Genomic DNA, 24208 nt, shown 5'->3' on the forward strand with positions numbered 1-24208 from the left:
AAATCTCCAATGGGAATGAATAGCCCATATGATCCAATGTTTCAGAGCACCTCTATTTCAGTTTCTTCTGAGTTCTGCATTCAGAACAGTTTCAAGGCTGTTAGCTGACATGATCCAGCCTCACAGAATACTCCAGGATTTGACCACAATCTTAAACTTTCTTTGCATCCACATAAGATTACCAGCACCCACAATCAACAGAAAATAGCCTAGAAAACTACACCTATATTCCGCAAAAATAGGTTATAGATGTTATGGACAATGGTCAGGAAAAAGTTAAACAAAGAAAATTAGATTCAAGGTTTTGTTTGGAAAAGAAAAAAAGGGACACTGGTGTGAGATAATGCTTTTGTACACTGTAAAGATTTATCACTCATATTGGTTTAATAAAATGCTGATTGGCCAGTAATCAGGCAGGAAGTCTAGGTGGGCCAACCACACTAAGAGAATTCTGAGAAGAAGAAAGACAGGGATGCAATCACCAGCCAGATGCAGAGGAAGCAAGATAAGAATGCCTTTCTGAGAAAAAGTTCCAAGTCATGTGGCTAAACATAGACAATTAAGACTTAGTTAATAATAAGCCTGAGCTAATAGGCCAAAAAGTTTGTAATTAATATAAGCCTCTGTGTTTTCCTTTGGGACTGAATAGCCAGCCATAGGACCAGGAGGGGCAGAAACTTTCATCTACAATTGGTGCCCAATGTGGGTCTTGAACCTACGACCCTGAGATTAAGAGTTTCATGCTCTCCTGACTGAGTTATAAAAATATAGAGTATTTTCTCTGAATTTGTCAGATGCAAATGGACTAGATATTACTGATGTATTTATTGCCTATATATTGTATATATTTTTCTTATATTAGTTATAGCCTTCTTTTTTATTTTAGACAAAAGAGGAAATGCAGTAATATTTCATTTGTATTTTAATTAAAAAAAAAAGCTTGCATGAAGATCAGAGAGTAAAACAGCCCCACTGGTCAGCCTTATAGACCAGGCGTGGTGACATACACCTTTGATCCCAGTAGTCACACTAGTTTGCCATAGAAACCAGGCAGTAGTGGTGTATGCCTATAATCCCAAACCTAGAGAGGAATATAAGATGCAATGAGATAGCTCTCAGACAGTCTCATTCTGAGATTTCTGAAGACAGGATCGCCATTTCAGACTGAGGTAGAGTTATGAGCCAGTGGCTGGCTGTTTTGCTTTTCTGACCTTCAGGTTGAACCCCAATATGTGTCTTTGGGGTTTTATTAATCATGCTAGATTTTTTTTTAATTTTCTTGCCTGTGCACAAAAGAAAAGCAGGCACATCATTAGGCTGACAATGAGAACTTCCGTGAGCAAGCAAAGAAAGCCACGGCTCAGAAATAGAAGGGTTGATGTACTCTTTTTTACCACACCCTTTGGGGTGAGACTCTTTCACAGGTGAGTGCGTGAATCATGAGGAAGAAGAAGATTATTGGGGGACTAAAAGAAGGACAAAGGAGACACTCAGGAAGTGGGAAGATGTTGCGGGAGGTCCTCCCGCTCCTCCAGCCTAGAATGAGAATATTCATTTCCGGTGGAGGCGGTAAAGCAACTATTATACAAAGGCTAAAATGCATCCCCTGACTCCTCCCTTGTGTCTGCCCTGACTTCTTCAGTTAAATTCAAGGCAGGTTGAGACCCACAATGACATCAGCACTAGGCAGAACTGGAGAAGGCATGCAGGGACCAGGGAAGGGTTGACGTTAACCACAGAATTTCCGAAACACACATAGCTTTGAAAGAGAGAAAAGAGAAGTATGAAATTTGCTCTCCTCGGTGGCTTCCTAAAGTTTTTGGTCTCTCATTTTAGTCTCCTTCCTAAATATTTCATGTTGGTTTTCTCAGCGTTCTGTTCTGAACCCTTCCCATTTTATGCACACACACTGTCATGTAGTCCCGTGGCTTAGCTGCAGCCTCTATGCTGAGCAACCCAAGACATATAGATAGCTTTTTGCTGTCATTTGAATTCGTGCTTTAGAGATTTTTCCACATGGACAAAACTCAGGCATTTCTGAAATCACACATCCCAAGCTCAAATGCTGTCCTTTCTGCCTTCTGTTTCTGGCCAGGGCATTTTCATCCTCTTGGGGCACAGTCCCTTCCCTCTTTCCTTACTCACTGTCTATGCATCACCATGGACACCATCTTCTCCACTGACGTGTCTCCTTATGCTATCTCTTACTACCCATCAACGCTCACGCTCAGTTACCGTCTTAGTAACTTTCCCATGTCCATTTTTGGGGAGCCCTCATTTCTTCCTGTTGATTTTGTGATTCTTGATCTAACCACGTTTTCATGATTACACTTGACTCTTAGGATAACACCAGCACTTGGGAGGCTGAGGCAGGAGGATCTCAGTGAGTTCAAGGCCAGCCTGGTCTACAAAGTAAGTGCCAGGACTGCCAAGAGAGTTACACAAAGAAACTGCATTTCAACACACACACACACACACACACACACACACACACACACACACACACACACACATATATAAAGGATAATACCAAAACACCCCACTAAAACCATCAAGACTTAGCAGGATCATCACCACCCATCACTAGACTTCATCTCTTGCCTACTACCCACAGGTACGCTAATCTTCTTTTAGTTCTGAGAAAGTTCACTGTCCCCCCCTGGGCTCTTTCACAAGCTGGTTGTTCTGTGGGTTGCCACCGTTAGTCTTTCCTCTTTCTCTGCCTGTCCTTTAGCTTGGATTACCTTCCCTCATGCATTGTGTATGAGTGTAAACAAACGCACCAGTGGAAACCCCGCTTCCTCCGGGAGCCTTCTGGGAACAGCCTCTTCCTGCAGGGCTCGCTTACCACCTACTGTCTTCTGACAGTTGTCCTGGGGCCATGCTGCGGAGATTGATTGTTTGTCCAATGCCTACACTAATGTGTAAGCTCCCAGGGAAAAGGTGCTGGGTTTCCAGTTCAGAATACAGCCTGTTTTCAGTGCCCAGAACATGCTATTCACTTACGAAGTGCATGTCGATATTAAGAAAATAAGAAAGAGATAGCGAGCAGTAAAAGATTCACTATTCTTGCAGATTCTAAATAAAAGAGAACAATTTTTTGAAGCTTGGGGGAGGGGCTAAATTAACCATTTCTTTTGCATGGCATTTCTATAACACAGCGGTGTAGATTACAAAACCCCAAACCATTACTTGCTTTTTTTTTCCATCGAGTTCTGTCTCTGCCTTTGCCTGGGAGTTCTTAGAGATCACAGACATTCTGTAGTAGTTCTCTCTGCTGAAAAGCTGTGTCCACAAAACTGTTTCTTGATCATTGTACTTATGTGGCTGAGAAAAGTGATCACTTCTGTGTGTGTGTGTGTGCGCGCGTGTGTGTGTGTGTGTGTGTGTGTCTGTGTGTCTGGGGGACAAGCCTGTGTGTTGTTTTCCTCATTGCCCACAGCAAACAATGAAGTAGTTAACAGGCATGCTTTGTGTGGTCATCAGACTGAAGCAAATTTCTCTTCTCTGAGTGGCAGCACAGAAAGGACGCTGTTGTTGGGAGCAGGCTGACATCCTGGACCATTCATCTCATCCTCTGCTACCCTTTCTTCTACTCCCTGGAAGAAACACGCCTGCATCCAGGTACACAGACTCCTTCCCCTCCCCATCTCATCCTGCTAGGTGACTCAGGTGGGCAAAGCTAAGATCATACAAAAAGCAACAGATCCCAGAACCAGGCACCTTGTTGTTCTTTAGCCCTTGAGGGGGCACAAGGGTTGGACCCTCTATGTGCACAATGGGTTATGTATTTTTCTGCTTTCCCACCAGCGACTTTTATCAATTACCATTACCCTTACCCGAATTATAGTGCCAGAAGCCCCAAGGCATTATCTTGTTGCTTAGCTACACCTTCTATCCACAGCATGCAAAAGTCTCCAGGGATGAATAAGCCAAGAGTTACTAAAGCAGTTCATCCCATTCCTTCCCAGCACAGCTGGATTAAAGGGAGAGATGAGAGACGCCGGCCATCATGTGGGCCTGACATGTCGTGTGCATGGACATATGGGGATCCGCATTTTTTTTCTCGTATTGCTTCCTCCAAGACGAATTGCACTGCTCTATAAAACATACATCTTTTTGACAACAAATCTGACACGTGAAAGGAGACTCTCACGAGGAACGCCTTCAGAAGAACCAGCAGTGTTGAAGGGTGTGTGTAAATGGAATTCACAGTCAAAAAAGCTAACCGAGAGGGCCCGGCACCTCTCCTGGCGTTTACACTCACTGAAAGCGAGAACATTTTGGAAGCATTTCAAAAATATGGGTGTTTACCATGCATCAGCATTGTAAGACATATGATGGGGAATTGGGGGCAGGATGTCTTCCACATATCTCTGCTGTCACTCCCTTGCCACTTTTTTATTCAATCTGATAGTAGAGGATTTTTTTATTAGATTTGGGTCTTTAACACTTGGAAATTGGGTCCCGAAGAGACATGTTTTCATTGAATAATGGAATGCCACTGTGAGCTCCGAGCGACCGAGGCTTCTCTATACTGTTTGTTATCATGCCTTTGACAGCGGAGAGGATGCTGCGAGACGAGGAAGCTCACAGCTTGGCTGGGATAAGATGGCCACAAGTGATTCAATAGAGAGCAGTTTAAGAATACTAGAAAATGTATCTCACTGAACGGTGGCGTAGATTCGTTTGGTAGCGTTTTAGTGGCAGCGTATAGGAGCCTCTGGAGTTCAAAAGAAACTGGGGTTGGTTGGTTTCCCTGGGAAGGCAGAATTGGACCAAGGCTGGTGAAAGGAGAGCGTTGGGAGGGTGGGAAAGAAGTTAAAGGTTCTAAGACTGAAGCCATAGCTCAGTGGTTGGTGTGCTCTAAGCCCAAGCAGATCGTTCTGGATCCCCTGAACCCTCTCAAAACCAGACACAGCAGTGTGCCTCTGTCATCTGGGTGCTCCTGCCATGAGATGGGAAGCAGGAACAGGAGGATCCCAAGAAACTCATGGGCCGGCTGGCCTGGCATGAGACCCTACATGGTACACTCCGACACCCATGGCTGTTCTCTGATTTTCACCTAAATATCATGGCCATGCATGCCACTGTCGCACACATGGGCATGTATACATACATGTATATGCACACACTATACATAATACATCTGAAAAATGCACGCACATCATACACAGCATGCAGAGAGCTCAACTAAAAAAATATTCTAGCTATCAGGCAATGGTGCAAGCCAACTTTGAGTGAGAAAAGGCAGTCACCAAGCGTGTAACAAAGAATCGGGGGGGGGGCACAAAGACAGGGAGGACGACACACCTTTTCTTCAACTCTGTGATCAGCTCTTGAGGCCGTGCTAATTCCCCATCTTTACTGGGGTAAATCTGGAGAGATTTCTCCCCACTAGGAAGTATGAAGGCAGATTTGCCCACTTCTGATTGACTGTTCAGATCTGCACTAGCTCTACAGTTCTAGGGAGCAGAGTGAACTAGAAATCATGGACTTTCATTTCTTTTTACAAATCTCCATTCATCATTTTGTTTTGTTTGTTTGGGTTGAGACAAAGTTGCTCTCATTTTGTAACCCTGACTGGCTGCAAACTTGCCACAATCCTCCTGTCTCAGACTCCTGGGTACTAGGATGTAGGCATGAACCACACACTGAGCATAGCTATCTATTTTAAAATTGGTAGAAAAGCTGGATAGCATTTATTTTTGAGGTTCATATACATCATTCACTTTTCAATGCTTTCTAAGTTATTGGGAGCTAGAAATAAAGGAATTCCCGTTACCGCTCTTGTCCAGCAGTGTCCCAAAGCTGCAGGTGCACCTTAAACGCTTTCCCTGAAGATCCATCTGCTCCCTGTGTGTTGTAAACCTGAAAAACACAATCCTCCCACGTTAATATTGCTTTGGAATTTGTCAACACTGCAGTTCTTTGGGTTCGCTCAGAATGTTTTTGTTGATTACTATAATCAAAGTTCATAGTGCAGAATAAACACTTGCTTTATTTTCCCCCAAGTATCACATAGATCTCACTTTCAAATGTCAAGTACAGTATGATTTTCAACACAGCGTAAGCATACTGCAAACTTAAATTAGACACCTTCTGTCATTCCCTCATGGAGGCAGCAGACATCAGATTAGGAAGAAAGCCGTAGGTTCAAACAATCAACTTTTCATTTAAACGTCTGAGTCTAATTTTTTTATATTGGCAAATTGAGACCATAATCCTTTTCTATTTTACAGTTGTAATATACTATGAAATTAGTTGTAATATACAAATGAAATTACAAATGGAAAAATCATTTTAATCAAAATTTGTTTGCCAAGTCCCTGCCTCTCTTTTAGCATAGAAGTGCCTTTCAAAATGACTTAAGTAGTAAGTGTGCACAGAGTTTCTCAGCGGGGTCAGTTGGGACACTTCAGCCTCAGCCTTTCAGCCTCTTCCTTGGAGGGCCTTTGCAGAAAATGTTCATGATTTAGAGAAAGTGTTCTACAGGCACAGTTTTTTTTACAAGATTTCTACCTAGGTCGGTAGGCATTGCTGAAAGAAGTCAGAGGAATCCTGCCCAGAGTCTATTGGCTCTCAGTTGAGGGAGAGGACGCGATTCAACTTTTCAGGCAGTGGCTCTCCACCAAGCATTTCCCGTGGGGATTTGTGACATCAACTGGAAGGCACAAGTGATCTTGGCAGTCAGGACTACCATGGGTGGCAGGAAATCTGGCTACGCTTCTGTGCCTATGCTGCATGCCTCCCGTGTCACGATATCCTCCTTCCTGTCATTAGTGTCTAGCATGGGAGACGGAAGTGCTGTTGTGATTTGCACTCAAGCTCCCTCCTCATGGAAAATAGCATGGATGGGTCTCACATTCTGTTCCCAACGAGCCAGTGATTGATGGCTGAGGCTACACATAAATAAAAATGCAGCAAGAACTTACAAATCTCATGTTCCAGCTATTTGCCAATCATACGTTTTAACCTCTTTGTTAGGAGTAAGGGAATGAATCCTTCAACTTTCTAAGAAATTTACTTCAGCCCAATGAATTAATCCTTCTGGTACTTTTAATACATCAAAATGTGAAAGCGTCCTTAGGAACTCATATAAAACACATCATCCACAAATTCAACAACACATTTATTTTAGTTGCCTTGTGTGCTTTTGAAGACAGATAGTGTCACTCAATATTTTCCTATCAAAATGTTACTGGTGGTTGAAAATGTCATAAATAATATTCTGCAGTTATGAGTTTCATGTGATTAAAAAAAACCAGACACTTTGAAGTGCAACGAACACAATTTCATCAATTCTTATTTGACACAAGAGCATGGGTAGTAAGGTTAAGAGTATGGTTAAAAACTTACCACACGTTTTTCCCGAAAATCTATTCCCACCGTAGTGATGAATTTGGGATTGAATTTATTGTCTGTGTATCTGTAAAGAAACGTGGTCTTCCCTACTCCTGAGTCTCCAAGGGCCAGGAGTTTAATCAGATAATCATAATCTCCATCAGTCATAGTGATGGTCTTGGCAGGCCTGCACAGGAGAAGAGCAAATACGATACAGCAAAAATTGATTTCCTCGTTGGCTATCAGAATACAACGTTCACTTAATTAATGACATTTATACCACATGCCTCTATTGTGCCCAAACCCTGAAATAACCTAGTCAAAGCAGCTTTAGCTGTGAGGACACACCTCCCATTTGTCAGGTTCACCTCATGGCTCATAACATTAGGCATTTGCAAAATAGACATTGGCACCACAGTACTGGAAGTTTAAAAGTCAAGGACGTTTGTTTTCAAAACCAAGACTCGGGAGGATTAGAGGTGCGGTGCTACAGAAAATGGGGAGACGCAAGAACAGAAACTCCGCTGGGAAATGAAGCAGCACAGGTAGAAAGTGACCGCCACTGTACACAGAATGAAGAAGCTGGAGTGGCTTGCATCTAAGAATAAAGGAGATGCTGTCTATTTTATCCATACACAATATTCATTTTTGATCTTAAGAATTGAACAACTAGCATGATGCCCCTGAAGACACTGATGTGAAATCCGCCCAAACAAGGAAGCCTCGGTTCTCTGAGAGTCTACATAGAGTTGTACAGCGCCAGTTTCCAGACCTCAAGAAGGAGGTGGGGTTTCAGCGATTCCCATACTATGCCTCCTGCCTGGGTGAGCGATATCACCCATCCTTTCTTCCAGAACACAGATCCCTCCACCCCTGAAGCTGTGCTGACTGTGGCTTGAACTAGCCCTAAGCTAAATGCAAATGCTTCTGCAGGGCTTATTCCAAGGTGAGGGCGCATTCATCTGAATGACACTATCCTCTATTGTTGTGAAGTTCCCACAATGATTTGAGATTTTGCTACAAACTTCTGACTCATAGGCCACAGGAATGTTTGTTCTATCCTACAACAAAGAGGGAGGCCTCAGAAGACGTTGCTAATAGGGAAAACGTTGTTCTCTTATGTAAGAAGAAGATTTTCCTATTTATGAAGACCCAGGAGCCACTGTAGTCTTTAAGACTGCCTATTCTGCAATGATCAAAATTGCATTTCAAAAACAGCCTATTAGATGAGCTAAAACATTCTCATAATTTCCGAAAATCTAAAAATGGCCTGGTGATATAGGCCTACAATCCCAGTTGTTTGGGAGGCTTGAGGCAGGAGGATCGCGGCTTTATTTTCTCCTGGGCAACTTCACCTGATCATGTTACAAAATAAGGAAGGGGACAGAGGCATAGCTCACTGCATGTCACACAGATGCATGCATGCGTGAGAAGCTGGGTTCCATCCACAACACCATTTAGCAAGCGAATAGAAGAGGATGCACACAGTTTATGTGTCTATAATCGCAATTCAAAATGCTTTTATTTTGCCATTTTAAGTAGTAGTGCAAGATAAAAAAAACTTTATGTCCTTGGGTAAAACAGCTGATGAAGAAAATGAGCTACTTATCGAATAATTAACAGTTATTAAACTGCTTTGGAAAGTTGCATCTTTTTAAATATAACTAATTCCTTAAATTTGAACTATATTGTTTTTGCTAAATAGGGCTAAATTGATTATGGGCATGTGCTTCTTTCACTAAGGAACCCTTTTTGAGATGGGATAATTCATATTGTTGTCCTCAAATATTCCTCCCTAGTAATTTGCCTTCATCCCTGAGTAGAAGTTGCCGAGTCTTCTGACCGTAAAGGCTTTGCTTTCTTTTTAAACTATCTAGACAAAATCTGATCATGGCTTAGGAAGCAAGTGCACCCATCAGCAGCTTGCCATCCTCAATGAAAGGGCACAGATATCCACAGACACCGGGCTTCCCTTGGAGATACCTTCTGTAAGTGACTGCCTATGCCTATCAATGCATCAACTTGATGGCTCTAAATCAGAGCTTTGTGGTTGAACCTGCTGCTCTTCTTAGTCTTTGAGTCAAGCTGGTGCCCAGGCAGAATGGTGCTCCCAACTGGAGGCCCCCATTACCATCTCTCTATCTTCTCTGTAAGTATCATTTTACTACCAGCCTCTTCATTTTTTTTTTTTTTTGGAAAAAGAAAGATTTACATTTATTCTAAGATAAAACTGAGGACTGCCACAGTCTTTTCTAGGTCTAAGCCATAGAGGGGCAAAACTGGAGCTACCGACTGCCTGAATAGAAAGTAAAGTTGGAAGGTACCTTGGTTCTCTGAAAAAAATGAAAAGGGTGGAGTTAAAAAGGTTTATCAGCATGATCTAAATTTTAATTCGTTTTCAATATTATTTCCCCTTATTGTTGATAGTCACAAGAGAGACTAAATCTCAAAACAAATCTAGTGAAATCCATCAGCATATGAGTGTTGAGCACGAAGATGAAGCTCAAAAAGAAAAAAAAAACTTCACAATCTAGCGTCTGACAAAGCTTAAAAGGCGAGACTGAATGCAAGGGGATCTGGGGATGCAGCTCAATTAGTCAGAGGCTTGCGTGATATGAGTGGGCTCCTTCTCAAGCCCTGCATAACATTGGCTGTAATTGTACATGCTTGTAATACCAGCACTGGGAAGCTAGGGTCGGAAAGATGAACGCTCAAGACCATTTTGGGCAGTGTAGTAAGTTTGAGGCTAGCCTGGGATATAAAACACCCTGTCTCTAAAAAACAAAATTAATTTAAAATCAAACCACAAGAACCCAAACAAGAAAATTACAACATAAAGTTCCAGACTAAAACACAATTCATAAATAAGTGGAATCATCATTGTGCTTGTAATTCAAACCAGTAGCCTTTATGAGCTATGGGATTCAGTGGGTCTTGGAGAAAGATAACTACCAAACAGTCTTACAGCACAGCAAGGACCCAGACTGGGTGAGAACCAGAGAACCCCTGCGTGGGAGTTTACTTCCCATCTATACTACGAAGCTCTTAACCACTTGCCAACTACATGACACAGCATGTGTCCCTGACTGGTAGCCAGGGTATCCTCTCTTCATTGTATACATGCAGCCTTGGGCAATACCAGGGCTGCCTCCAACCAAGATCTAATCTCGACTGAGCAGTATCGGCTACCAGGGAAGAGTTTCGCTCTGGACCCCATCGCCTCTACTCTCTATAAATAAAGAGTGCTGAATACGCTATGGCATTTGACACAAACACCATACACAATAATAACTAAAAGCCTGGCACTGTGACAGCATTTACTTCGTGCTCCCGAGGTGCTCTTTCATCTATTGAATTAAGAATTAGAAGGCTTATTTTAAAGTTTCTCTTAAAAATATTAATATTCTGTCCCTCTCATTTAAATTTATTTGTACATTTTCTTTATCTGTACCTCGAAGATGTGTTTGATTCACATCTCTTTTTATTACCACATTATTTTCTGCGTCCTAAAATGACTGATGTAGATGATCTTTCCCTGTCAGTTAAACACAGCAGCACAAAGAACAGAAAAGTCTTGGTAAGATCGCCTTTTCCAAGAAATGGGATAGAAATTTATCTGGAAAGGATCAAAAAGCTGACATGTTTTAACAACATTGTTTATTTTCCTGTACTAAGACTGGGAATCTTGTCATTTCTTGGTTGTACTGGTCTGAAAAGGACAAAAAGCCAGAAGACTGTAATGTTTTCCAGATCATGTCTGCTTCTTGGTATTTATCACAGTGTCCCAGCTATGCCATAGAGCCAGGAGATACAGATACAGAGAGATACAGAAGATGGGGCGCTGTGCTCAGAGCCCTTCATGGGACAGCAAGGGGCAGGAAGCGGAGGTAAAGATCTAAATACATCACTCTCCGGGCTTCTGCAGAGTCTGAAAGTCAGCAATAAATGCAATAAATGCATATAATCGCCGGGACCTCAGTGTTCAGATGGGAAGTCACACCAGAGAGCACGCTGGACTTGCAGGACAGACCACTGATCGTCAACTGAGCCAAACGCCCACAAGACTTTCCCTCATTTGTTACAATTAGAAACAGAATAAGATAGTCTCCACCCCAAGTCAAGAAAACATCTTTCCAACAGACAGACCACTATTAAAAAAAAATAGAAATATAGAGTTGTGGAGCCCAATCCCATTGGATACATCTCCAAAACACTCCTGTATCCAAGGTTCAGGGAACATTGTGGGGTGTGGGGGGCAATCAGGGGATTTGATATGAGATTGTGTCTCGTGTTAACATCAGAAGCCACACCCACAAAGTCTCACCAATATGGAAGCCCAAATGTGAGCTGAACAAGGATGACACCAATCAACAGGTCAAATTAGGAAAGTCCATGAGACTTCAACCTTACACAAAGAACCATAGGCCATTGAGTAAAGTTGGGAGCAAGAGAGGTGGTCCCCTTTAGATAGGGAAGAGTATACCAAATGCCAGTCTAAACAATTTTGAAGACATACATTCAAGTAATACATACGGATTCAGTGAGCTATAATTAGAGATATATGCATATATGAATTCAATAAAAAACTACGAAAAGGAGACCATGAATTTGTTTGTTTTTGTTTTTCAAAACAGGGTTTCTCTATAGCTTGGGGCCTGTCCTGGAAATTGCTCTGTAGACCAGGCTGGCCTCAAACTCACAGAGAGAGACCCACCTGCCTCTGCCTCCTGAGTGCTGGGATTAAAGGCGTGTGCCACTTGGCCCAGTGAGGCCTGAATTTTAAGGAAAGCAGAGAAATTAAATTAGAATCTCAAAACTAAGCAAAAAACGGGGAACATTCTATCTCTAAAGAAAAAAAAACTTTTGCATTTAATTGATAAAAAAATAAACATCAAGTTTGAGTTTTAAGAGAAAAAGCTCAAAGAAATGGAAACGGTTGGGCAGAGAGAAGGTAGAGATTCTATGCTTGTGTAGGGGTGGATATTCCTCCTCGGAGGGGCCAGGGCCATGATTTTTACTCCTGGAACAGCCTGTCTGATGCTGCCCCCAATCTCTTGTCTCTACCCCTAGTGTCCACTGGTCTTGTTCACCCTAATTTCATTCATCCTTTCCTTCCTTTCTTTTTTGAGAATTTCACATATGAATACTGTATTTATACCATTTCTCCCCCCTCTACTTTATCTAACTCTTTGCATGTCTCAAACTGTCTCTGAAATTGATAACATCTTATTTTATTACTATTATATATAAATGTATGCATACACATTTATGTAAAACAAAACTATTACAGATAAATTATTTATGCATGTACACATATTTATACACATACATATATACAGCCTGCTGAGTCCATTTTGTATTGCTTACACACACATACATACATACACACACAGTCTTCACTTAAAAATAAAAAACAATCTAAAATTCCCTTTAGCTCTTAAAATCTTGTCTCCTTTTCTGTAGGTTTTCCTGAGACCTTAGGGGAGCGGTTTGATGGATACACCCCATTCAGGACTGAGTGTCCTAAGGTCTCTCACCCTTTACATGTTATCCAGCGGTGTCTCTCTGTATTTGTTCCCACCCACTCTAGGAGGAAGCAGCCCTGATGATAATTCTTCCCCAGATTGAATATTTAATCTTAAAAGAACTATTTTGAGATCCTTGGAAGACAAAGCTTCAAAGTCCTGCATGTTTTAAAGATATGATTTGTGTTCACCCAGAACCTAGCAAGTAGACTTAAAATAAGGTGGGGGTCGGCGAAAAGGACTCCTTCGGGGGAGCATTTATTTATTCATCTAAAGCACATTCGCTGTATCTCTCGTTTGCATAGTTCCGAGGAAACATCTAACACATACTCGCTGGCACCTCTTGTTTGCACGGTGCCGAGAAAGTACTCCTTGCGTTTCTACTGGGGGCTTATAGTGACTAGAATCAGGGGGTTTACTCGTATACTTATGGGTAAAATTTCTGGCCAGTCTACCAAATAACAATCTCAAGAAGGCTTTAACAAGCTGTGACCTTGCGACTTGAACTTATTCAATTCATAAAGAACACTCTATTTTTCAGAGTATATTGAATATTCTCAAGGTGCTTTGGGAATTTTGAAACAGGAAACAAATAAAGGCAGCATAATACTGTTTACACTCAGGGTAGATCATTTCAAATAAGGCTGTCGAGGATTGACAGTCATTTAATCTTTCTTCCCTGCCCCGTATTTGATTGGCTGTGTGGGGCTATGTTGAACTGTGAAACTCTCATAGACTGTGCTTCGCTTCCAGAATGATAGCTAAAAAGGGATACCAATTGATCTTGAAAAATTAATTTCCAGAATGTCAAATTATGGATGGCCGGAACAACTGGTATCTAGCCTATGAACTAATGGAACAGAAATATGTTTTGAGGGAGAAGTCCCTTGTAAAAGATACCTTTTATTTAGTGGATTTTATAGCATTATTTTAATGTTAGAAAGGTTTATCACAATTCATTTTCATTTCAGCTTAAAAACTACTTAGGATTAATGAACATGAGCTTATATCAAAGGTTCAAACTTAAATATACATCTCTGTCAACTTAAGTGACATTGACTTACTCTAAACAGGAGCAAATTTGTCTATTTGAAAAAAAAAGTAAATGGGTGTATTTTTATTTTTATCTGAGATCAAGGGCTATAATATAATAAACTAATAATTCACTGAGATCTGCAACTTGGTCTATACTTTCGGTAAAGGCTAGAAATTCCAACGGAGAGACTAAACAAGCATATATACTTATATTAACGTATCATGCTTATTTGTAGATACTAAGCTCATTTGCAAATCATTGTTTTTTACTCTATCAAATTACTTTTTCTGCATAGTTTCTCTATTTTGGTTTAGTTTTATAGCATTGTGTTGGTAAGATGTCAATTTAAAACAAACCAGACTACAGTTATTCAAAAAGAGAAAACTTTGATGAAGTTTCTCTGTCTCTGTCTCTGTCTCTGTCTCTGTCTCTCTCTCTCTGTCTCTGTCTCTCTCTCTCTCTCTCTCTCAGACTGCAGGCACATCTGTGGAGCACTTTCTTGGCTAGTGATTAATATTGGATGGCCCAAGCCACTCTGGGCGATATTATCCCTGGTCAGATGGTCCTAGATGGTATGAGAACACAAGGTGAGCAAGCCATGGAGAACAAGCCAGCAAGCAGTGTTCCTCCATGGTCTCTGTATAAGCAGTGTTCCTCCATGGTCTCTGTATAAGTTCCTGCTTCCAGGTTCCCACCTCCATCTCCTGCCCTGACTTCCCTACTTGATAGACGTTACTTGGAAGTGTAAGATAAAATTAGCCCTTTCCTTCCCAAGCTGCTTTTCGATATGGTGTTCATCACAGCAATAGAAAGGACATATTTTGAAATTATATACTCTTACTGTCTTGGTTAGGTTTCTACGGCTGTGAAGTGACACCGTGATCATGGCAACTTTGATCAAGGAGAGCATTTTATTGGAGCTGGCTTACAGTTCAGAGGTTTGGTCTATTGCCATCATGGTGGAAAACATGGCAGCGTACAGGCAGACATGGTGCAGTTGAGGCATCTGAGAGTCTACATCAGTTGAGACACTTGGCCTGGCTTGAGGATCTGAAACCTCAAAGCCCACCCCTAGGAACACACTTTCTCCAACAAGACCATAGTTACTCCAACAAGGCCACACCTCCTAATAGTGCCTCTCCTCAGGAGAGTGTACATAAAATGTGGTATGTCCATGATGGAAGATTATTTGTTCAGAAAAAGAAATGAGGTGTGTATACATGCCATTATCACACAGAAAACTTGAAAAGAAGCAAGAAGCAAAAGGACACATAGCTTACAATTCTGTTTGTATAAAAGACTCTGAAAAGATAACGTCATAGAGACAGTTTAACAGGAGCCAGGGAAAGGAAAAACTGTGAGTTATGGTTATTGAATATGGACTTCAGAGACAATTCGTGGGTTTAGAGAGTGACATCAGAATAACTTCATAAATATTCTAAAGTCACTTAAATAAATGCTTCCAAAGGTTTACTCTGTTACTATATCTCAATAATACCACTTATTAGAAGTCCAATAGGGTAAATATTATTTTATTTTTCAAGTAATTTTTGACCTAGCTAAATTTACGGATTTTTGCTTAATGCAATAACTTGCTAGTAATTTTCATGCATATTCAAAGAAAAATTCACACCCCATAACCAAGGCAAATGGCCTGCATAATGTACACTCTTTATATGATTATCACAAACAAATGGTTTTTTATTTATAAAAAAAGTTTTTTACTTAGCAGGAACTTCATGATCAGTCCTGTGTGCAAATACATGCAGGAATCAGGACACTGAGGGTCTGAGGCAGATGATGGGTTCCTATCACACTGTGATCAAGTAACACTGGAAAGCAACCAGCACGATTCAGAGTGAATGTGTGTGTCCTCATGAATCTGCTCGTTAGTATCCTCCAGGGAGTTCAGATCTAAACATCCAAGCCTCTCTGTTATGATTCAAACCTCTGTGAGCTGACTCTGGGACTTAGAGATTAATACTCTGCCAGGGCAGGACAGGGCAGCAGCTAAGATCGAACCATCTTTCCTCCCCAGTGTGGTTCACCTTGAGCCATGTGATGAAATGACAGAAAAAGTCAAAACCCTATGATTCCTTCGAGCAGTTGAAAACCCATGGCTTCTTAATGCGACCCAGTCAGTATAGAAAACCCACAACCACGGGGGAACAAAAGGAGTCTGTTTATCCAACTTGATCCTGTTATGGTTTAAAGCAGTTTCCTCTACTTGATTGTGGCCCTCCAATCTTGGCACACAAGCAATGACTGCTGACTTCTTCTGATGAAAACTATTGTTGCCATGCCCTTGACGTGATGCCCAGGGACCCAGAGTTACTCTCAGATAGCGTAAGCTTTTTTCCCATGGAACATGAGAGCCAGCTCCTGGAACATTATAATCACTCATTCAAAAATATGTACAGAAGATATCACATAAACTCAATTTAACAAACTAAGCTTCCAGGACTTTTGAAACATTTAAAATATTGGACCTGGAAGTCTTTTTTGCTTGCCTGGTAAGTGGGCTGCATGACTTATTTATTCTAAAGAAGACATCTTTTAAGAGAGAAGAAAAAAAAACTTTATTGTTGTGGAATATTATTCTAAGGTGTGTTACATTTGTTTATGCTGTGGAACATTTATTTAATGATGCAAGGATGTGTTACATTACTTTATGTTACAGTTGTTTAACTCTGTGAAACTGTGTTTACTGTGCCTGTCTAAAACACCCTATTGGTCTAATAAAGAGCTGAACAGCCAATAGCTAAGCAGAAGAAAGGATAGGTGGGGCTGGAAGGCAGAGAGAATAAATAGGAGGAGAAATATGCAGAGCGAAAATCTAGGAGTAAAAGAAAGACCAAAAGAGGAAAATATCAGGTACCAGCCACCCAGCTACACAGCAAAGCCACGGAGTAAGAAATAAAGAAAAGATACTCAGGAATACAGAAAGGTAAAAGCCAAAGGCAAAAGATAGACAGGATAATTTAAGCAGAGTTAGCAAGAAACAAGCCAAGCTGAGGCCAGGCATTTATAAGCAACAAGACTCTGTGATTAATTTGGGAGCTGGGTCACTGGCCCCCAAAGAGTTAAGAGTTTTTTTAAAAAAACAAACAACACTTTACTGGGTTCCTTAAGCTCAGACTTTTGGTAGAGACAAAAAAAATTATAAAAGAGTAAATTCCTTAGGAATCTACAAAGGATCTATCCTATTTATTTCCTTTAACACTGAAATTTGCTAGTGACGTGTGAGAGGGTTAATCACTGTAGAAGCAGTAGGCTGTATTACAGCCTCCCCATCAGTCACAGGCCAGAAAACGGGCTTCCCAATTTAGTGGCTCACAGATCTGCCTGCTTTGAGAAATCCCTCCTGCCCAAGGCGTAATGGCCCAACTGTGTAAGTAGATCTGAATTCTGGTAAGGAAATGCCACCCACTATGAACCAAATGATCCATCTTTCTTTGCTGCTGAGTCATATCATAAGTGAAAATATATTAAATTTATATTGTAAAATGAAGCTTCTCCTCTTAGAATATCAATCAAAAAAAGATACAGCTTCAAATTAAAGTTATCTTTTTGTTTTGAAATAGTTATTTTTTTGGTGCTAAAGATTGAACTTGGGCTTCGTGAATGCTAAGCAAGTGTTCCACCGGGGTGTCCTAAGGTCAGTCCTACATGCTTTACTTTTAAATTGACAAATAAAAGTTGCATAAAATTATTATGCAGGGCATATTTTGAAATGTGTGCACATTGTGAAATGGCTAAATGGAGCTAATTAACATGGATCGACTCATGTAACTATCTTTATGCGTCTAAGGCGAATATTCTAAATTCACTTTTAGCAGCAATTAAAGATATAATCCATTGTGGGGCTAGAGAGAGGGCTCAGTGGTTAAGAACACTGGCTGCTTTTCCAACAAACCCAGTTTTAGTTCCTAGCACCTGCATGGAGGCTCAAAACTGTATGTAATTCCAATTCAAGGAATCTGATGCCCTTTTCTGGCCTCTCGCACACCAGGCAAGCACGTAGCACATAGACATGCATGCAGACAAAACACCCATATACATAAAATAAAAATTAAAAAAACCCATACAATTATTATGTAAATAAGAACCATAGAAGTCATGTTAAACAAACTGAAAATTTTCTTAAATATCTCTCTTAAAATGTATTCTGTGACCAAAATCTTCCCAGTCCCCTCCCTCCACTTGTTTGACTATGAAGATTTTTTTACTAACTTTTCAAATATTAATGTAACAATGTTGAAAGATGTGCTCATTTGCTTGCAGGCTGCTGCACTGAGAAAGACATGGAGACTTCTGTTTTGCTTAATTATCTGCAAAAAGGCAACATAATCAAAATATCTACCACAAACACAGCCTCTGCAATATGACGGAGCCTAGCTGAATAGCTTCTATGGATTCATAGGCAGACAGTGATGAAAAATAAGATGTAGTTGATAATTATTAATAAACTAACATTCAAAAATAATTTTAGATAGCTCATGTAACCATGACATTCCAAGAATAATAAAGATAAAGTTCCCAGAATTATTCAGGAAGATAACATTTGCTGGTTATTGTTTTAGTTTTATGATATTTCATAAGGATTTTGTGAGTAATGAGTGCTGGGTTGAGAGGGAGTCCATCCACAGGGAATGGGCTTACGGCAAAGAAAACGCTTATTGCACAGGGGCTCTTTTTACTCCATTCTGTAGAACTTAGGTCAAAGGAAATTTCTGGGTCTGAATTTTATTTTTGCAATACATATGATCTAACGGTAAAGGGGGAGTGACGAAGATTATTGCACACACCTCGTAATCCTACCTTGGGTGGGGAAAATCCTCGGGTCAGATATTTTATTTGGAATGCATCCTGCTTCAGAAAATTTAGAGCCCTTAGAGAGATCAGAATCCAAAGGGGGAGGGGTGGGGACAGAACAAATATTTTCTCAAGTCGGTGAGATGAGAACTGGTGTTTGAGAAAAGAAGCGGGAAAAGCAAGTTGGGATGGGAACACTGGTCTTGGGCTGGATGTGGCCCCAGTGTGGGAGACTTGGTTTCTATGTACAAAGTGTTCAGGTAGTCTAGGTCAATGAAGTTGGATATCCAGAATTACATTTTGACTGTATTGCTTTAGTATGAGGCAGGCATTAGGGTGTATTGTTGGAGAAGGAGGCTGCTTCTTCGTCCCGGCTGCCCAGAACCAAAATAACCACATAGAAACTATATTAATTAAAATGCTGCTTGGCCCATTAGCTCTAGATTCTTATTGGCTAACTCTTATATCAATTTAACCCATTTCTATTAATCTGTATATTGCCACGTGGCAGTGGCTTACCCGCAAAGATTCAGCATGTCTTACTCTGGCAACGGCTCCATAGCACCTCTCTGACTCTGCTTTCCTCCTCCCAGCATTCAGTCCAGTTTTCCTCTCCTACCTAAGTTCTGCCCTATCAACAGGCCAGGGCAGTTTCTTTATTCATTAATGTTAATCACAGCACACAGAGGGGACTCCCACATCAGTATATATCTCTGCATTTAGAAGTATGATCACAGACATTTTCTACCTGCATGGTGAATTACTTAGCCCTTTGTTCTAAAGCTATTTATCTGCAGCTGTGGGTATATAAAATACCTGCCTGAATATTCAGGTGCCCTGAATTTTTCTCCATTCTGCCTTCCCAAGAAATTGGAAGCCCTTAGAATTATGGAGTATGAGCCTCATATAATGAAGATAATAAACCCACAGAATCCTTAATCAGACCAGATCTGACATATTTTTAGCCTATAATAAAGCCAGCATATTTCTCAGAACAAAGGTGATATGTAAATCCCCAAGAAAAGACATAAGCTGTATTTTAAATGGACACTTTGACTTCTACTTAAGAAAGCACAAGATCATTTCAGCCACTCGGGACCCTGATAGAGCTCTGGCTGGAAGCAATTATCTACTGATTACTAATGACAATTTTACTGAGACCATTGTTTACTTCTTAGCAGTAACCCAGGCAACTAAACTCACCTAAAACTTTCCTACATACAACATTCATAATATGGTCTTTGTCCCCTTTCAGCCCCAGCTGCTCCAGGTGGGGTAAACTGTCATCAGGGCACGGAAACATAGCTCGGATGGCCTGTTGGGCGGCTTGGTACATTTGAAAGTTCAATAAGAACAGAGCATAAAGTAGAATCTTAGGTTCTCATTCAGAACCTGCCAGGGATCTCGTTCTAACAAGACAGCGTGGTTCTCAGCACTACCACGTTCTTTGACATTGGAGCTGGTAAACCGTTTGTGGGCAGATGGTAGTAGGAAGAGGAGACATGGTGAGAAAGGCCTCACTCTGAGTTGAGCCCTCCTGCATAGCATCATTTCCTCCCATGAAGGAGAGCACTTTCCTGTGTCCAGGTTCTCTATGGCGGTCTTTGTTAGGAAATCAGTAGTTTCTCCTCATCTTCTTGGGCTACTGGACCTGAAGTAAACCTGAATTCCCTTCCATCATTTCCCAGTCCCAGAGTATTAGCTTTCAAATGCTGAGTAGCTGGGTGTGGGTAAGTACAGTAAGCTGAAGCTACACCTAGGAAAAGTTTTCTAGTGGAATCTTGAGTTTTGGTTTTGCTTAGTTCTTCCTGAAACTGAAAAAGTATGCTTCTGTTAGAAAGATAATCTCTTCACTGCTTGTATACGTCACAGTTCTTCTTGAAGAAGAATCCAAAATCAGAAAGAACAAAACCAGGAGCTAACGTTTAGCTACATGCAAAAATGTCATATAACAGTTCTTAAGGAAACCAGGGTTGGAGAGGTTATTCAGTAGTTAAGAGCATCTGATGCTCTCCCAGGTTGGGTTCGGTTCCCGGAACCACATGGGTGCTCAAAACGGAAATTCCAGGAGATCTAGAACCGTTTCCTGACCTCTGAAGGTATCTGCCAGGTGCACAGTACACTTACATACATCCAGGCAAAACACTCATGAATATAAAATGAAAACAATTAAATAAACTTTGTGTTCTGGAATTGATTCTTCCCATTTTCATAAAAGGCTGCTGTGTTAATTTTTGAGACCTTTAAGGAAAACAATAAGTAAACTTAGCGCTTTAAGTTAAACTCTGAAAGTTGAATGTATACGATTGGGGAGCAATTGCCATAGGCTGTCACCAAGAGTGGACATACGGCAGGTGACACAGCAGTCCTGCAACTCAGAGAAGTTCTTGGCTCCCAGCGGGAATGCTCTTCCCATGCGTTTTCAATTTTCATGAAAAAAAAATAGACCTCTTCCTTTCCCCACCCTGTATCACCAGTTTCTAGTAACCTCGACTGCACGTGGGAAGTTCCGTCCAGACAAAAGCATGGTCTTGCTGCCAGAAGTTTTTCCAATAGATGATATTGTCCCAAAGGAGACACCATTGGTTATGAAGCCTGAAGGCATGCATATTAAATTTCAGAAGTATAAATTTCACATGCATAGAATAGGAGACCAGAAACATTACACACTTCTTTCTGTATTTCTGTGGATACAATGAACTGAACATAGCATTGTGCGTGACTAATGGAGATGTTTATATTTTAAAACAAGCTTGCCACTACCCTTCTCAGACAGTGCCACTCAGCAGTTAGCTATCTAGTTTATAATAAGAATAAAAGGCTAATATTAAAACTGGGGCGTGATAGTGCACAACTTAAAAATCTTCAAACACGATCTCAAAGAGATGATTTTCTCTAGTGTCTAAAACAGAAACTAGTTTTATAAGATGAATTGATAAAGTGTTTTAGGAAAAAACACAAATGTCAGCCAATAATATACCTTATGTCACGGGGATAGGAGATTTTCATGAACAGCACAAATCAATAAACTACAGGGACTGATGATGAAGATGCACATAAAATACTGTTTTCAAGCAAGCAGCAAGGACTGGGATAAGCAGGCATTGACTTAAAAGATGAACGTGGCCCTTTGGCATGGAGATGCAAGCTTGCTTACACATGCACATGATTGTACACATGTTACTGCATGCAAATACATGAACACCGGAATATGCACACAAGTGTGCTCAGCACAACAAGCACTGAAAGACTACCGGGCAATTTCTAAAACCCACTTTGCTATTTTTCTGATCTTTACTATTGGAAAAGTTTGCGGAATAATTCATAAATATACTTAACAGCAACACAAATTTTGTAAAATATAAACTGGAAATCGTTTTTCATATCTATGATTCCAACCAGAAGAGTAATCTATATTATTTCTATTTTCTTGAAACATGATCCACCTATGCAGCACAGACTGGCCTTAGTTTTATCACCCTCCTGCCAGCATCTTGGGTGCTGGGATTACCTATTACAGGCATTTGCCACCATGCTCAACTGAGATTTGCTGGTTTTTGTTTGATAGGGCACTGTGCAGGTCATTCCTAGATCTCCTCATCTGGAATTAAAGCTGTGTCATAAATACACAGGAGAGGACAAACTTGACAGTTGTTCCTGTTAGGTGCAGTGACAAGTTGGACAAACATCCCACCATCCTGGTGAAATAGACCCTGCAGGGTAGTCCATTTTGAGGTTTTAGGGTTCAGCATCAGCTGTGATAGTGGAGGCTTCAAAAAAAAACCTGCCTGATGACACTTTCTTAAGGTTTTCCTTATCCCTGCCTTTAATAAAAACTAGCATATTTAACAGTCATAGAATTTCTCTGTGTAGAACACCAAAGTCAGAAGAGAAGAAATAAAGGAAAAAATAGAAAAGGGGGGGTAGTTTAAAACTATTTTTAAAAATTATTATGAGGTGTTAATTCACAAAGCAGGCATGGTAGCTTTGATCTGTACACTCAGCAATCAGGAATCTGAGGCAGGAGGATTGCTATCAGTTCAGGGCCAGTCTGAGCTAAATAGCAAGACCCATGTCATTCTGGGCTGCCTTGTGAGATATTGTCTCAAAAAGACAAAAAGAAAAAAAATTAAGGAAAGAATATAAATTTAACCGTGTGTGTGTGTGTGTGTGTGTGTGTGTGTGTGTGTGTGTGTGTGTTGGGAGGAGGGGTCTGGGATCAGAACCAGATTCCACAATCTATTTTAGCACAGCTCTATTTGTCCATTTGTAAAGCAAGGGCCTGGGGTCTTTGGAAGGCTCTGCTGTTAAACGTGTTTGCTGCTCTTGCAAATGAGTTCTGCGGACTCACGGTATAAAACTCATAACCACCTGTAACTCCAGCTCCAGGGCATCTAATGCTCTCCTCTGGCCTCCTTGGCACCAGCACAAATGCAGAACACACACACACACGCACACACACACGCACACGTGCACACACACAAGACACCACTGACACACAATACACATAAATAAAATACATCTTTAAACATACATACAAAAGCAAGAATCATAAGTTCCTAGATTCACTCCCCTAAGAAACATACACTGAGCACCTGCTGTGTGGGGAAGATGCTGTTTTTCTGGGGCTCAAATGATGGGAGCTGAAAGTCCTTATCCACCACTCTCTGCCCTCACCCCACCTCAACAGCAAAAAGCTGCTAGACCACACAAGCCACAGGTCACTTGCACAGACCCCATGTCCAGACCTTCTGTTGACAGCATCCACTTTCATTCTCAGAAGGGTCCATGTGGCTAAGCTGAATGGCCCTTGCCACCAACAATAGCCTCTAATTTTTCCTCTTCCCATTACATTGAAAACAGAACAGAGCCAAAAATACCTGTCTGGCCTGAAAAGTGGCCTGTGATCTGGCTCTGACAAGTTCCCTGTTAATTTTCTACACTTACTTTCCTGATGAAGAACCCTGATTGAGCACACAGATTTTATTTTTGCTTCCTTAGTTTTGAGGACCTTACCAAGTAACAATACATGTTGGGGATGCTGGAATGCAGGGATGTTTGGGCCACTTGCATGCTGCAGGGTAAGGTTATTAGAGACAGGGCCTACTCAAGAGAAACACTGACTCCAAAACTCCCCTCTATCCATGTGGAGAACTGTTAATGAAGCCACCGATTATGTTGAACATCAAATTTTGATGACTAATAACACAAGTGATCCATACTTCAAACAAAACCAGGAGTCTTGCTTCATGTGTATAAAAGTGGCAAGCATTTGAAGAAATCTCAATGAAAGCCTCTTAAGCTGTGTTACGTAAAATGGAGGAGCTGATGTCAGGGTTTTCACTTTGGACTTAACCCTTCGACAGCTGATGAACTGATTTCTCCCTAAGTGACTGAACTCATGGCCAGATTTCAACTATGTTGAATTACTGTGGCCCATATTACAAAGATCTTACAATATACTTGGCACTTAATTCATATGATTTAT

General features: G+C 40.9%; 1 protein-coding gene across 2 annotated transcripts in view; it reads right to left on the minus strand.

Moving 5' to 3' along the window:
• Nucleotides 1–24208, minus strand: part of Rab27b (RAB27B, member RAS oncogene family) — a 147301-nt gene that overhangs the window by 13522 nt on the left and 109571 nt on the right. For both annotated transcript variants that reach the window (XM_005356243.2, XM_026783487.1), the window contains 2 exons: nucleotides 7360–7531; nucleotides 5786–5871 (listed from right to left, as the gene is read on the minus strand). In XM_005356243.2, the coding sequence (XP_005356300.1) occupies nucleotides 5786–5871; nucleotides 7360–7512 (239 nt within the window). In that variant the 5' untranslated portion in view covers nucleotides 7513–7531. The remainder of the gene's footprint in view (nucleotides 1–5785; nucleotides 5872–7359; nucleotides 7532–24208) is intronic.

The sequence above is a fragment of the Microtus ochrogaster genome, chromosome 18 (genome assembly GCF_000317375.1).
Source record: "Microtus ochrogaster isolate Prairie Vole_2 chromosome 18, MicOch1.0, whole genome shotgun sequence".
NCBI classification, from domain to species: domain Eukaryota; kingdom Metazoa; phylum Chordata; class Mammalia; order Rodentia; family Cricetidae; genus Microtus; species Microtus ochrogaster.